Consider the following 13855-nt stretch of genomic DNA (forward strand, 5'->3'; position numbering starts at 1 on the left):
GACAGCATGGAGAGGGTCCAGAGGAGGCCACTCGCATGATCAGGGGGCAGCAGGGCAGGCCCTACGAGGAGAGGCTGCGGGACCTGAACCTGTTCAGCCTCCACAAAAGGCGGCTGAGAGGGGATCTGGTGGCTACCTACAAACTTACCAAGGGGGACCAGCACGCTATGGGAGAGTCCCTGTTCCCCCGAGCACTACTGGGAGTTACAAGGAATAACGGCCATAAGCTGACAGAGTAGGTTCAGGCTAGACATCAGGAGGCGTTACTTCACTGTCAGGGCGGCTAGGAGCTGGAACCAATTACCTAGGGAAGTGGTGCTGGCTCCTACCCTGGGGGGCGGTCTTCAAAAGGAGGCTAGACAATCACCTTGCTAGAGTTGTTTGACCCCAGCACTCTTTCCTGCCCATGGCAGAGGGTCATACTTGTTGATCTGCTCAGGTCCCTTCTGACCCTACCAACTATGAAACTAAGGAAGAGAAAAATTAAGTTAAATATTATAAAGACTACTTTCTAAAGGCTTTTTTAAAATATATATATTATATTTATTAAACCACAGAATACTCTCCAAGTAAAACACTGGAAGCCCACCTGGCATGAGCCAGACTATGAACATTTTGTTTGGCAAGGTGCTGGGTAAGAAGCAGGCCTGTTCCCACTGTCATTGCTAGGATTCCTGAACAAAAAGACATAATCAATGGAAAAAGTACTGCATGGACTTTCCAGCCCTGAGAAAATGCTTAGCGCGCACATTCAATATACCCCAAGCAAACCAAATTCTGGGCCTATTAAGCTCAAATAACTTTATAACAGACTTCTCTGTGAGAGGGGCGATGGTGTTCTATAACTGAATCAGTATTCAGTGTAATGAGAGACCCGAGAAAAAAAATGCAGGTTTTATCTAAAGCCAACTTGATCAGTCTGAAGCATGGTCTTGAGGGACTACATTTGTCAGGAAAGAAAACTGACTAGACCACTGCATCACATGATCTTAGCACATACGGGACCTGAAAAGATAAATTTTAATATAAAAACAGAATTCTGATTTTGTTATCACTACCGAATAAAGGTTACTCTAATGCAAAGGTCTCATGCATCGGTTAAGATTTGAATATAACATTTAAATGGGGTAGCTGTCTTAGTCATTGGGAAGAATGTCACCTGTGCTGAACAACCGCTAGTAAATCTCTTGCAAGTTAACATCTAATCTCTTCTATCCCTTTGTAAAGCAGGACCTATTCCCTGACAGTGCATAAACTGCTGACAAGGATCTCTCAGCCAGCACTGGTTTCCCAACAGGAAACGCACCTTTCAAGAGATGATCAGCACGAAAGCACTCCCCACTCTTCACGTCTTTTACCATGAAGTCAGCAAACTTGTCTACGTGGCCAGAGGTCCTAGAATAGGAGAAACCACATTTAGATTCACAAAACTTTACCACTGAACAGCAAAAGCGTAGTATGTCAGCCCACAGCAGACTGACATTACGGAGCTACCCTCCAAATCAAGGTAAAAATGCAGATTCATTCTTCCTTCAATTTACAGTTTATATTAAGTAGCAATCATTTGTGACCATCCTGATCCTTCAGAAAAGATGGGTACTTCCTCACTTTAAGGCTCATGCGCCGAGTCGACTAAATAGTGGCATGTTATCTCCCTTGCTCGCCAACTCATTACTGGAGCACACTAAGGATCCAACGGTGAGGGGAAGTCAGTGGTACAGGTGGTTATAACCCCCCCACCACCTCCTCTCTCACCAATTCAAGTTTGACCCAAGCTGGTGTTGGAAGAAAGCCTTTACCATCTGATGACTTACACAGCAACCCAAAGCAACTTCCTGGTCTTGGTTGAGTTTCTAGTGGGTAAGCACGCAATTCATAAAATCCACCAACACTCAGCCCCCTTGCTGGCACTCTTAGCAAAGAATCCTAAGATGGGCAGGGTATGCAAGCTGCTTTGCACCCTCACCATCTGCGGTGCTCCATGTAAGTCAGGGCTGAAACAACTGATCAAGCTACGTGGACATTACTGCCTTGCAGCTCTCTTCTACATGGAAGGTGAGGATGATCCAGAGGGTCCATTATCTCCTATGTATCAAGATCATGGGCAGGCCACTTTGAGCCTTTCTGTGCCTGTTTCTCATCTGTAAAATGTGGATAACAGCACTGCCCTACCTTACACCATTGCTGAGGATAAAGATTGTGAGGTGCTCAGTAGCAATGTGAACAGTTAAACATTTAACTGATAATCCAGGGATAACCAGCTATAGTTTACCCATTATCATTTAGCACAGAGCAGGGCACAGTCTGGCAGAGCAGAAGGGGAAAGTGAAGCTGTGCAATGTTCCAGCAGGAACCGGAAGGCAGCAAGGCAGGTGGGAGGGAGGAGTGAGGAAGAGGGGGGACTAGTACCTATAGCTAGGCTCTGTAGACCCCGGTGCAAGTGCTTGCAGCCTCCGCCTGCCATGAGCAGCCCAGGCTCCAGGCAGGCCCCCGCCAACCACCACAGAGCTTGGGCTGCTCGCAGCAGGCAGCGGGGGAGCTGCAAGCAGCTGCACTGGGGTCAGCAGAGCCTAGCTATTAGGTACTAGTTTCTCCTCCCCTCTCTCTTCCCCTTCCTCTGCTGTCCAAAAGGAAAGCAGCTCAGCTCCCTCTCCGGGAAGCGTGCAAGTCAGAGGCCGCTTTTTGCAGTCATTGCTCGTCCCCAAACGGATGCGGCACCTTCTGTTGCTGCGGCTGCTGGGGGCCCAGCCCCCAGCTGGACCTGTGGTAGCTGCAAGGCCTGGGAGGGGCAAAGTGGAGGTAGAGGGGATGTGAGGCCGCTCCCCCAACCCTGCAGCTCAGCCCCACAGCATGCCCCGCTCCACAGCCTGGAGAGGACTCACCTGCCTGGCTCGTGCAGAGGCTTGGATGGACTGTGAATGTGAGAATGCTGCCAGGCTTGGATAAAGCTGTTCTTCAAAGCACACCCAACAGCCCCGAGTCCCCGCTGCACACTGGGAGGGTAGAAGTGCCCTGCCAGGCTGAGCAGGGGCTCCCTGCAGGCTGGGCCAGAGCAGCCCCACATCAGCCAAGCCTGCAGTTGTCATACCAATTAACTGTTTAACCACTGTAATTACAACACATTAAAGGAATTTTTTTTTTTAAATCGGTATTTACATCCCTAGTGCTCAGGTATTACATTAACAGGGCCCATGTGTGTATCTAAAATAAGTATCTGCTCACTGTACCTACTCACCTTTACAGGCTTGTTGTTTGAAGTTTCCAGTTACCTGCCTGACTACAGACACCTAATTAGTCTGTACTGCAACAGACTAATGTGCCAGCAAATGCAGGGAACCTAGTCTCATGTCCCTGTGATTATTTGTAAAGAAGCCTGTGAAAAATAGTTTAGCACTTCCAGAAATAAACACACCCTACAGAAAGAAACGTCCATGCTTACTTCAGGACTGGCTCTGGGGTGAGCATGGTGCAGTCTATCTCTAGGATCTGCTCCTCCTGGATAAAGTGCTGCCTCCAGGCTTGGATAATGTTGTTCTTCAAAGCACATCCAACAGGCCCAAAGTCATAAAGGCCACTGACACCTGTGAGAGAGATAAAAATAGGGGTCACATAATCACTTGCATATAAATTTTGCCCACCCATTCCAAAGTTCCACTCCATGGGGGTCACTCTGGAGTTATTAATTGAGTATGAAAGACTAGCTATGACGACTAACAAGAATGAAACGTGTTCCATTGCCTTAGCACACCTGCAGTGTAGCAGATGAACATGCAGACTGCTAGAAGCGGGCAGAACTCAGCACTTAAAAGGATTGAGGGAATGGTTTCCATACTTCACTCAGACAGGGAAAAGTGATCAAGCTATAGCAAAAGCCTCCAATAAAAAGACTTATATTTTCCTATAATTTTATACACCATATTTCCTCCACCAACAAATGATTGCTGGCAGGTTAGGTGGAAAAGAAATCGAAGGAGGGAGCCAAATACAAAGAAAAGTGGGATAATTTGTTCCAAGAGCAAATGATTATTGTAACAGCTGTGTATCCTACAACCATCGGTTTAAAATGTAGATTGAAAAGGAAGAGAAAACACTGTTACAGTAATAGAGAACAGAAAGAAAAAGGTCTGACCCACAGGCCAGTAAATACCACACAGAAGATGCAATTCAGATTCTGAAGTCAAATAGGAAACACACCCCAACAGACTGCTCTATTATAAGCAAATGAGTTCTGAACATAATTCTTTGAAAAAGTTTAAAAATCAGTTTGTCCACTGCTTTAATACAACTCTTTGACCATGGTCAGAGTACGAAGATCTGAAGTTTACAGCAGGGTGTGATATCTAAGCAACCTGTTAACATTAAGCTCATCCATGAAATCTCAGCGTAACGCACACAAAATGTACAAACCATTTTGCCCTGCAAAGATGTTCTAGTTTCACGTTGCTGGGTATTTTGTTTGTATTGCAAAGTGTGTTCTTGTGTATACTGCTGTAGTTTAAATATGATTATGTCTTTGTATCTGATGCATTCTGGTCTTGGGTAAACTGAGGAGGAACGTGCTGTCTGAGCACAGAGGCCAAAAATGCCCCATGCAGTGCTGTGAAACCTGTGGCTTTTATTTTGGACTCCAGCCTGCTGTTGGTTTCACTCTGATAGCAGCAGGGCAGAGCAGATCCTGAGCTTGATCGACTAGACCGGGCAGTTTTCATTTAAATTAACTGGACAATACAGACACTGGAAGCATGGCAATCCCCGACTGGAAAACCTGGGGTGATGTTATGCCAAGGTACATAGGAGTCTTCCAGCTGCAGCTGAGGAAGCTGCAGAGCTAGACAGCTGTACTGGGAGCTGGAGAACCTGGCAGGGGAAATACCATGATCACCAGGCCTCTTGTGGTAAGAAGTGGTTTTCCAGGGGTGAGGCTTGTCCCTTGCACTCTGGGTTTGCTGACCTCTGAGAGTTTCTCCAGATGCAGGAGACTCAACTGCACAATTCTGCAGTAATGAGGGATTTGCTTTCTTGCCTTCCCCCTGGCTTGCTCCCTGGCCTTTTGGCTAAGAGCAAATGAGACTAGAGGGCATCAGAAACCCAGGGTCCCTGGGCTTGCACGTAAGATGTTGGCCATAGATTTGGGGAGCATCTGAAGCCCCAGAGGAGGCATGTTTACACAAGATGCTTTACTGCACAGCAGGCTAATTTACTGAACAGTAAAACACCACCGTCTACATGTGCATGGTAATTAGGGTGCAATAGACTAATTTACCGTGCTGCCAGATACCACTTGGATCTGATGGGACTATCTGGCACTCCAGTAAATTACTGTGCTTAAACACATGTGTAGACGGTGATGTTAGGATTAGTTACTGGAGCTCAAATTGAGCCAGAATATATTCAGTCCCATTAACTGCACACACAGATGCACCCACTAATGAGCCTGGGAAGGGGGATAATTGCCTAGTGATAGAGACACATGGACCTGAGCTCTGCTCATTTGAAACTTGGAGCTGACTACTGGGTTTTGCCCAATAGAATTTGGAACTGATTTGGCCCTTGAAACAAACAAACAAACCAAAAAAATGGAGAAAACTGCTCCCCATGGGGAGGGATGGGGGAGTGAGCTGGAGCTATGTGGAGGGGAAATCTGGGGTAAAGGGAGAAAGAGTCTGTCTCAAAGTTTGGGCTCCTCTCCTCTCCCTCTTCCCCGCCCCCCTTTTCTTTTGAGTGGGATGACACCATGTGAGTATCTATCCCTGGGGCAAATTTGGGCCAGGACTGAAGCCTGGCTCTTTGATGCCATTGCAGTTTCTTGCATCTCAGTCTAGCTGTGTGGCTGTGCCTTGCTCTATTCTGGGCCCTGGTACAAACAGGCCCGACTCTTCTGGTTGCACTAGCAGCTTCTTTGTCTCAGCCTAGCGGTGTAGCAGGCCCCATGGCAGGACAGGCCTGGCTCCTTTTTGAGTTCTTTGCAGCTATTCTGCCCAGATGAAGCAGTTGGGCAGATTGGGATTAGGATTTCTGAGACGGCAGTATGCTGACTGAAGCCGCAGTCACTCCCTCAAAGCCACCACATGGGAGTGGAGATCAGCGCCCTACAGCTTCCCAGGGAGCAACAAGGGACCCCTTGCGTTGCAGAAGGACCAGTGCTCACTAGCAGGTCCCTGAGGCGCAGCAAACCCCAAGGAACAGCTCATAAGACCCTCTGGTGTGAACCCCCTGTCCAATCTGATGCTGTGGCAGGTATAGGGGTGCAGGCATCGAGAATTAACCCTTTGGGTGAGTCCCCCCAAGAGAGGGGTAGACTGTAAATTAGAGACTGTACCTTGTAGTTAAGAGTGTTTAAACTGCATTTGGTGTTTTCTTTGCTCTAATAAATTTGTCCTTTTGTGTTTATACTGCTTGCAAGGAAGGGATTTTGTTTATGTTGGCACCCCAGCCAAATTCATGATCCCAGGTTTCTAGGTGGGAGCTTGAACCACAGTAAAAAAAAACCTTTTGGTTACCCTGAAATTTGAACCCAGCCCTTGTTGCTGCTGACCAGTGCCTGGCACAAGGGTTAAATCAGATTTTTTTTGAAGTGGCACAGATGAGGAAGTAACACGAACGCCCAGTTTTCAAAAGGTTCCCAGGCAGCCTATTTCCTTTAGATTCCCCATACAGCTGACATTCACTCTCTGGCCTACATCTCTGCATTCAGAAAGCACAAAAAAAAGCTCAAGCCCAAGATCTGAAAGAGAAAGGAGGAGATTATTTAAAGCCAACTTTCTAGAAACCCAGCCATGTTTCACAACACCATTAAGATAGCATTAGGACCGAGCAAAGCACTTCAGAAAACATTTGAGAAGACACAGACTTTACCCTAATGGGATTTAGATGCAATTGGTGTAAGCCATTACCTCCATAAATAGAAAAAGCCTGATCATAGAAAAATCTCCGTTTCAAGGTATCTTCCATCTTAGATCTGTCCACAATATCATCTTTGGGTTGCAAAGCCAGTTCCTGTAACAAGCAGAGAGAAAATACATAATGGATCCAGGCATTAACAGGAAAATGAATCCTTGCTTCTGGTCAAAGTGACCTGCAAAAGGCATTTTCAAAACGCCTAAGCTGGCACTCAGCTAGGCTGCTCACCTCCCAGGCTGAAGGGTTTGAATTGGGACTGACATGCCTTACTGCTGTAATGACTGGTCAAATGCTGGATTCTGGCATCGTGTGCAAGAACACTGAGTCTGCCAAGTTCTGAAAAGCAGAAACTCACTGGAAGGTTTCTGATAATAAAGCATCCTTCCTGTGATCCATCAAGGAAACCTACTTAGCCACATGTACAAAAATAACTATTTCTAAAGCACTCTCCCTCTGAGACCTGTGGGATGCTGTAAAACACAATAAAGGCTAAAGGTACTAAAAAAAAAAAAAAAAAAAAAATAATCTAATTGTAGCACCAACTGAAATCTAGGAAAGTGTTCCATATGGTGTCCATTGCCTCATTCCTTGAAGTCAAACAGAGAGAGCAAATACAGCTGCGAGTATTTTATCCAAGTACTGTAGTGTGACATTAGTAATAGAAATCAACAGCTGACTTTAGGACACATGCACTAGATGTTATTTCACCCATTCCCGTTTTAGGCAATTATTGTCAACACACTTTCTGAACAAGCTGCGCCCAACAAATACCTACATTTGTTGAAAACAACTGCAAGGGCACTTCAGGCTCGCGACCTATAAATGGATTCCTATCCCAAGTCCCACCTGCTGCGTCTCCATTGATTGTGTTACTACCTTTCAGCTACAAAAGCAGCCTGATTTCCAGAGATACTGAGCATCTGCAGCTCCCGTTGGCATGAGTGAATTTGTATAAGATACAAGGCCACTGCTCTGAATAATAATAAAAAAAAAAGTAGGCAGCACCAGAACAAAAGCTTTTACATGTAAATTAAGAAAGTCACTCTCTAAGAGTGTCAATCAATCAACTCTGAAAACTACCAGGATTTTTCTGGGAGAGAAGGGCAAGAAGGAAATGACACTGAGACGGACTGATGGAAACTGGCTATGAATAAAGGGGGACACAGACTGTATCCTCAGGAACCCATGTGCGGTCCTGGTCAAGAGGGCTGCAGAGCTGGCTGCGTTACAGGGATTAAGTGGAAGAAATGGAGCCTCTCCTAACCGCTGGGTTTCAGAAAGCGCTTTTACAACTTCGGGCAGGAAGCTCTGGGTAGCTGTCCGGGGAAGTTCTACGCACCAGAGCTGGTGGCTTGTTCACCTACTGGTCTGCTTAAGCTCATCCACTGATCAAAGGAAAATCCAAACCACAGACACGTCCTAAACATTAATAGCTTAGAAAAGGGACTGGCAACATACGGCTCGTAGATGGCCTTCTGGCTGTGGCAGTTTTTTCCTGTGTCCGCACCTGCACTGGGACCATGCAGCAGGGAAGCTGCATTGGACACAGCTGGGGGTGCTGCAGGAGGGGAGCCGTGGTGGCACGGGTGCAGCTCCGCACTGCCTGGCCCCAGTACAGCGGGGAGGGCAAGGCCCACGACCACTGACGTGCGGTCAAAGTCCCTCCCCGTACTCCCTGACCCATCCGTGTCAGACGGGGACGGGGTTGTCCCAGCATATGGCTTGGAAAGGGTGCCGGCTACTGGCTGAGACGATAGCAGTGCTCACTTAGCACCACACTTCCCCTTTATAAGTAACCAACACAGATGTCAAAGGACCAATGTCATATGATCACAGAGGCTCGTGGCAGCCAGCATGCCGCCTGCTGCAATCTGCACGAGTTGCAAGCGATGACAATGCACTGCAGGAAGCTTTGCCAGAAGGGAATTACAATAATGGAGACTGGCGCTCGTGAGAACACAGGCTGCTGTTGCAAGGTCATCCCAGAATAAGATAGATAAAACCCACACAAATTGTGAAACTGCCACCTGGCCTCTGCCCTGCCTTCTTCCCATGAATAAGGTGTGGTTGAAGGGGATGCTAAGACTCTAACCTGACTCACTGCTTCTCTGCATGAAGTCTGCAAGAACTGTGAGACATCACCAGCAAACACATTTCACGAGTCAGTCACTGCAGATGAGACTCGTCATAACCAAATCCTGGGTTATAATACATGGATCTACACTGAACAGTGACTAAGTAAATGGCATCTTCTTACTTCAAGAGCCACGGACATGAGAAACACCCCGGCTGACTTTGCAGCTCTAGCAGAAGGAGCTGGATTTGATTCAGGTGCTCCAATGGATAATCAGGTTCCAAATATGAGGGTGAGTTTTGCCTTTGTTTTATGAACAATATCCCTGAGGGCAATGAGACTGCACAAATATAACCGAGAATTTCCCTATGGATTCCCCCTCACCTCCTTTCTTCTCTTTTGGGAGCTCTAGGGTGACACAGAGGACAGAGTTCCCTGCTCGCCCACAAATCTAAAGGTAAGTTTAGGGAACTAGCTATTGTAAAAATAGAGAGGTTTTTGTCCCTTTGTACACTGAGCAAAATTTGATTCAAAAATTGCATACTAAACCCAGAACCCCACAGTTTCACTTAAGTCGCCTTTCAGAGAAGAGTTGCATCTGGTAAAAATAAATAAATAAATAAATAAAAAAAGTAGGGAGGCGCCATATATTTGGTCCTCAATTTTAAAATGATAAAACAGTGAAACATTTTGAAAATCTTTGTTAAGTTACGTAAAATGAAAACATCCTCACTGCCGAGTCTGAAGCCTAAACACTGTACAAGGACCTTGAAGGTGAGACTAAGTACAAGCAAAAAAAGTGACCTGCTCGATTCACACTGTCCGCGCTGAAAGAAGTGCCAAAGTCAACAAAGCCGAGGAAGCCTGAGAAATGGCACTGTGATATCCAAAAGGTTGTCTAAGTCTATCCCAAGCCTGCAGTTGGTGCGGTAAAAGATATCACCCACAAAAATCCTTGCCTCTTGCAAAGTAAACAAAAAGAGACATATACACTGGATTTAAAAAAAAGACAAAAATGATCCTTTTAGTGATACGAGTTCTTATCCATAAGACAGACAAAAAATGCATTTCTTTAAAATAACTAAAAAATCAGGTGTCTAGTGACTGCTTGGTAAGTTGTAGCTTTCCTCGGTAATTAACCAGTTTACTGAAAAGAGGCAAGGGATGAAATAGCCCATTGATGACATCAGGAATTATCAAAGATATGAAGAAAGCAGGTTTCAGCAGATTGGATATCAAGAGAAACTTCTTCACTGTTAGAGCAGCGAGGCGGTGGAACAGACGGCCGTGGGAAGCTGCGGAGGCTCTGTCACCGGAGGTGTTCAAGACAAGAACGGGGATGATCTAGGTATATTTGTACTACTGTACAAGAACCTACACCTATGTTCTGCTATGGATATTCGCTATGCTTTTGGGCTTTGCTGGTTGCCACATGGGGCTGGAAGGGCAGACCCCTGCTGCCTACCCCATCTTTGCTACTACACGTGTCGGGGGGTCTTTTTTAAATCTTCTGCAGAGGCCCTGGGTGGTGGCTGCAACCAAGGCTGGGGGTTTTGACTGGGGTGTGCCAGGATTTAAAGGTGAAGGCTCCCAGCCAGAGGGTTTTGCCCCTCCACTCCGCATCAGACCAATGCCAGATTTAGGGCCAGGAAGGAATTTAATCCCAAGGTCAGATTGGTATGGATTTTGGGAGGGTTTGCCTTCATCTGTAGCCGGAGTGGGGGGGCATGGCATCTACCCGGGATCTCTTGAGCATATATTAACCTTTTACAGAAGCTCTCTGCGATTCCACCAATACAACAGCTACTAGTTATAACCCTCTAAGCCTGCAGGTCCATATTTAACAACATGGTGACCTGATAACATTTCAAGGAGGCTCCCAGGAAACTCTCTGGGACCTGGAATTAACTCTGATGCTTACCTTGGCTTCTAGGGTCTTCTTCCGAGCTTTGAGCTCTGCTACAGCTCTGTCTACGTCCACCTGGGGAGCTTTCTCCTCTTTCAACTTTCTTACTAGTTCCCCCTGGAGGAAGAAGAGACGAGAGTTGGAGATAAGGATTCTGCTCTGGACGTCCGGCCCAGAGACCATCTCCCCGGACTTTGCTCACCCCACAGATACAAGCCGAGGCTGCGGATGAGGCAGGGGCACTTTGAAACTTGTGCACACAGCAGCAGAGTTTGAGATCATTCGAGTTTCCGAAGTGAATTTTCCCCCACCTCCCTGCCACGGTTGTGCATCTCCGTATGGGTGCATACTCGGGTTTTTTTAAGGTGTCCTGAATAGGCACCACCACAATTCACAATTATTAGTCTGTCTAATGGTCTTGGAGAGGGATGACAAAAAGCAGAATGGTTATTATTTCAAGACAGCAAGCTATCAAAGCACTGGAGGAACCAAACACAATCAATGATAAATCCAGGTACAAGGCCACAAAGACAAATTAACCGTCATCATCTTGAGAAGGTTGTAGGAAGGTTTTTCTCTCCTGCATAGATAGGATTTCCACCCCCAGCCCCTCCATCGTGTACCGCGATCAGTGACCCACGAAACCATCACCAATCCCATGGTCTGGTTTACAACACACATCTCCGACTATGCGATAACTCGATTTTGCTTCTAGCGTGGGCTGCTTGCAAACAGTCTTTTCTTAATGTGGAAAGAGTTTCCCTTCCAAAAGCAAAGCTGAGTCCTGAATTTTTAAAGAAGTGTTGAGAGGCCAGATATAAAATAAGCGTGACCTTCAATCACTTCTGTAGTTTAACGCGCTAAGCTTAGCATCTTTCTTAGTATGTAATTTCTTTCATTAAAAAAAATCATAATAATCCCGAGCTTTTCCACTGCCAGGTATCTACCTGCTTTTTTTACTGCATGATTTTGCATTATGCTTACATCTACTGAGTGCACAGCAGACAGAGGCTTGCAGTTGGGAGTTCATCTTTAAGGATGGGGAGAAGGGTAAAAATAGCCCCTATGAATGACAGAAGTCATAAGACTTCACAGAGAAGGGGGTCAAACAGCAAACAAATTCAAATACGAGGAGAGGACAATAAAACTTGACAGGCTGAGCTCAGAGTGCACTTTGCACGAGCAGCTTCCACAACCCAGCCAATAATAATAAAAAAAAAAAAAACTGGAGACTGTGCTGACCTGCTTCCTTCCTGTTAACTACTTCCACCAAAATGGGAAAGTTTCATTCGGGGGCTGCTGGGCTGAACTGTAGTTCCAGGCTAACGTGGCAGAGGGAGGGATCTGATTTTTTTTTTTTTTAAAAAAAGGAAACCAAAATTGTCTTGGTTGGGCTGCGGGGGGGCTGCAGGGAGGAAAGTCAGAGCAAGGAGTGGAAATTCAGAATAGGTTATCGCACTGCTCGTCATGGAGCACAACCACTGCACGCTCACCACAGCGTGCAGCGACTCTTTGTCATGACTGATAAGGGGAGGGAAAAAAAAGGGCTCAGACAGGAGAAACAAAGCAAACAATTATGTTTGCCGACTGGATACAATTTAATTAAAGCCATGAGCCTGGCCCAGAGGAGGAGCGCCCGGCAGCGCTGGATGTGGCCATGCTGCTGCAGCTTTGTCCCGCGGAAGAGCGAGGCCAAGAGGGATCCACCCCAGGATCGCGGCGGCTTATTGCATCAGGCACTGCTGCAGGAGGAAACACCCGCTCGTTTGCGCCGAAACACAAATACACACTGGCTCCGGCAAGGTTTCCTCAGGGTCTAATTAAACTGCTTCTACCCTTGCTTAGGATTGGATGAGCGGGTACAGAAACCACCCAAAAAGAAAAAAGAAAATCTTCCTCATTTTTACAGTGACACCTTTAAAATGATTACTGCAGGAGGCGATTCCCCTACAGCACTCACCCCAGGCTCCCCTGGATGCCCCACATTTCTGCCCCCGTCCCCAGAGCCGCCAGCTGGGAGGAAGGGGAGAGGACCGGCATATTCCTGTTTTAAAGGGCAATTTCTTCCGAGCGGTGGGGATTTCAAAAAGATAAGAGCCCGGCAGAGTCTAGCCATCAGCATTTTCTTTTCAAGGCAATTCCCCTGCCTAGGCACCATGCTGTAGGATTATTCCTAATATACCTTCGTCGAGGTGTTTTAGATGTGTAATTAAAAGCCATCAATCCATGCGCCTAGGGAGGAACATGGAGATCTCACACACACAGCTTATATGGGGGGTGCACACAGAGGATGTGCAGAGTGGAACGGGAGCTGGCTCACGTCAAGGAGATGCGGAGCAAACCCACCCACCCACACACACGCACACAATCTGCCACACGACGGCGGGGGGTCAGACCGGCGGCGATGGAGATGCAGGGTCCCCAGACGCCGACACGGCTCCGCAGCGCGCAGACCCCCGGACCGGGGCGTGCAACACGGGCGCCGCCCCAGCGACACGGGACGGCAGGGGGACCCCCCGCAAGGCGAGCCCCAGAGGGACCCTGCCGCAGCGAGGCCACGAGCCCGGGTGCCGTGGGGGAAGGAGGAGGGCGCTGTAGGAGAAAGGGAGCCCCTATGGATCCAGGGTCTAGGGGAAGACCCCCTGCCAGCCCAGCCCGAGGGGACACAGACCAGCGCTATAGCAGAGCAGGGGTCACGCACCTCCTGGACCCGGGGGCGCCTATAGAGGCCAGAGCTGTAGGGGACACGCTGTCCAGACCTGGCTCTATAGGGCAGAGAAGAGCCGAGCTATAGGGGACCCCACGTGGACCGGACCGTATGGGGCGGAGAAGAGCCCGCCCCGCCCGCCGCTATGGGGGACCCCACGTGGACCGGACTCCGCAGGGCTAAGAGCCTGTGCAGCCCGCGGCTAGAGGGGCACAGGGCTATACAGCCCACCGCTATAGGGGACCCCCCGCAGCCGCCAGCCCCCCGG

The 13855-nt window shown here is 47.8% G+C and overlaps 1 protein-coding gene across 1 annotated transcript in view; it reads right to left on the reverse strand.

Annotated features, from left to right (window-relative positions):
* GARS (glycyl-tRNA synthetase) overlaps positions 1–11078 on the reverse strand; it is a 31375-nt gene extending 20297 nt beyond the window's left edge. Inside the window, exons 1-4 of the mRNA XM_019529962.1 lie at positions 10896–11078; positions 6894–6996; positions 3440–3581; positions 1307–1395 (exon numbers count right to left, since the gene is read on the reverse strand). Of these exons, the coding sequence (XP_019385507.1) occupies positions 1307–1395; positions 3440–3581; positions 6894–6996; positions 10896–11063 (502 nt within the window). The 5' untranslated portion in view covers positions 11064–11078. The remainder of the gene's footprint in view (positions 1–1306; positions 1396–3439; positions 3582–6893; positions 6997–10895) is intronic.
* Positions 11079–13855: the final 2777 nt, after the last annotated feature.

The sequence above is a fragment of the Crocodylus porosus genome, unplaced genomic scaffold (genome assembly GCF_001723895.1).
Source record: "Crocodylus porosus isolate Cpor-Errol unplaced genomic scaffold, CroPor_comp1, whole genome shotgun sequence".
NCBI lineage: Eukaryota > Metazoa > Chordata > Crocodylia > Crocodylidae > Crocodylus > Crocodylus porosus.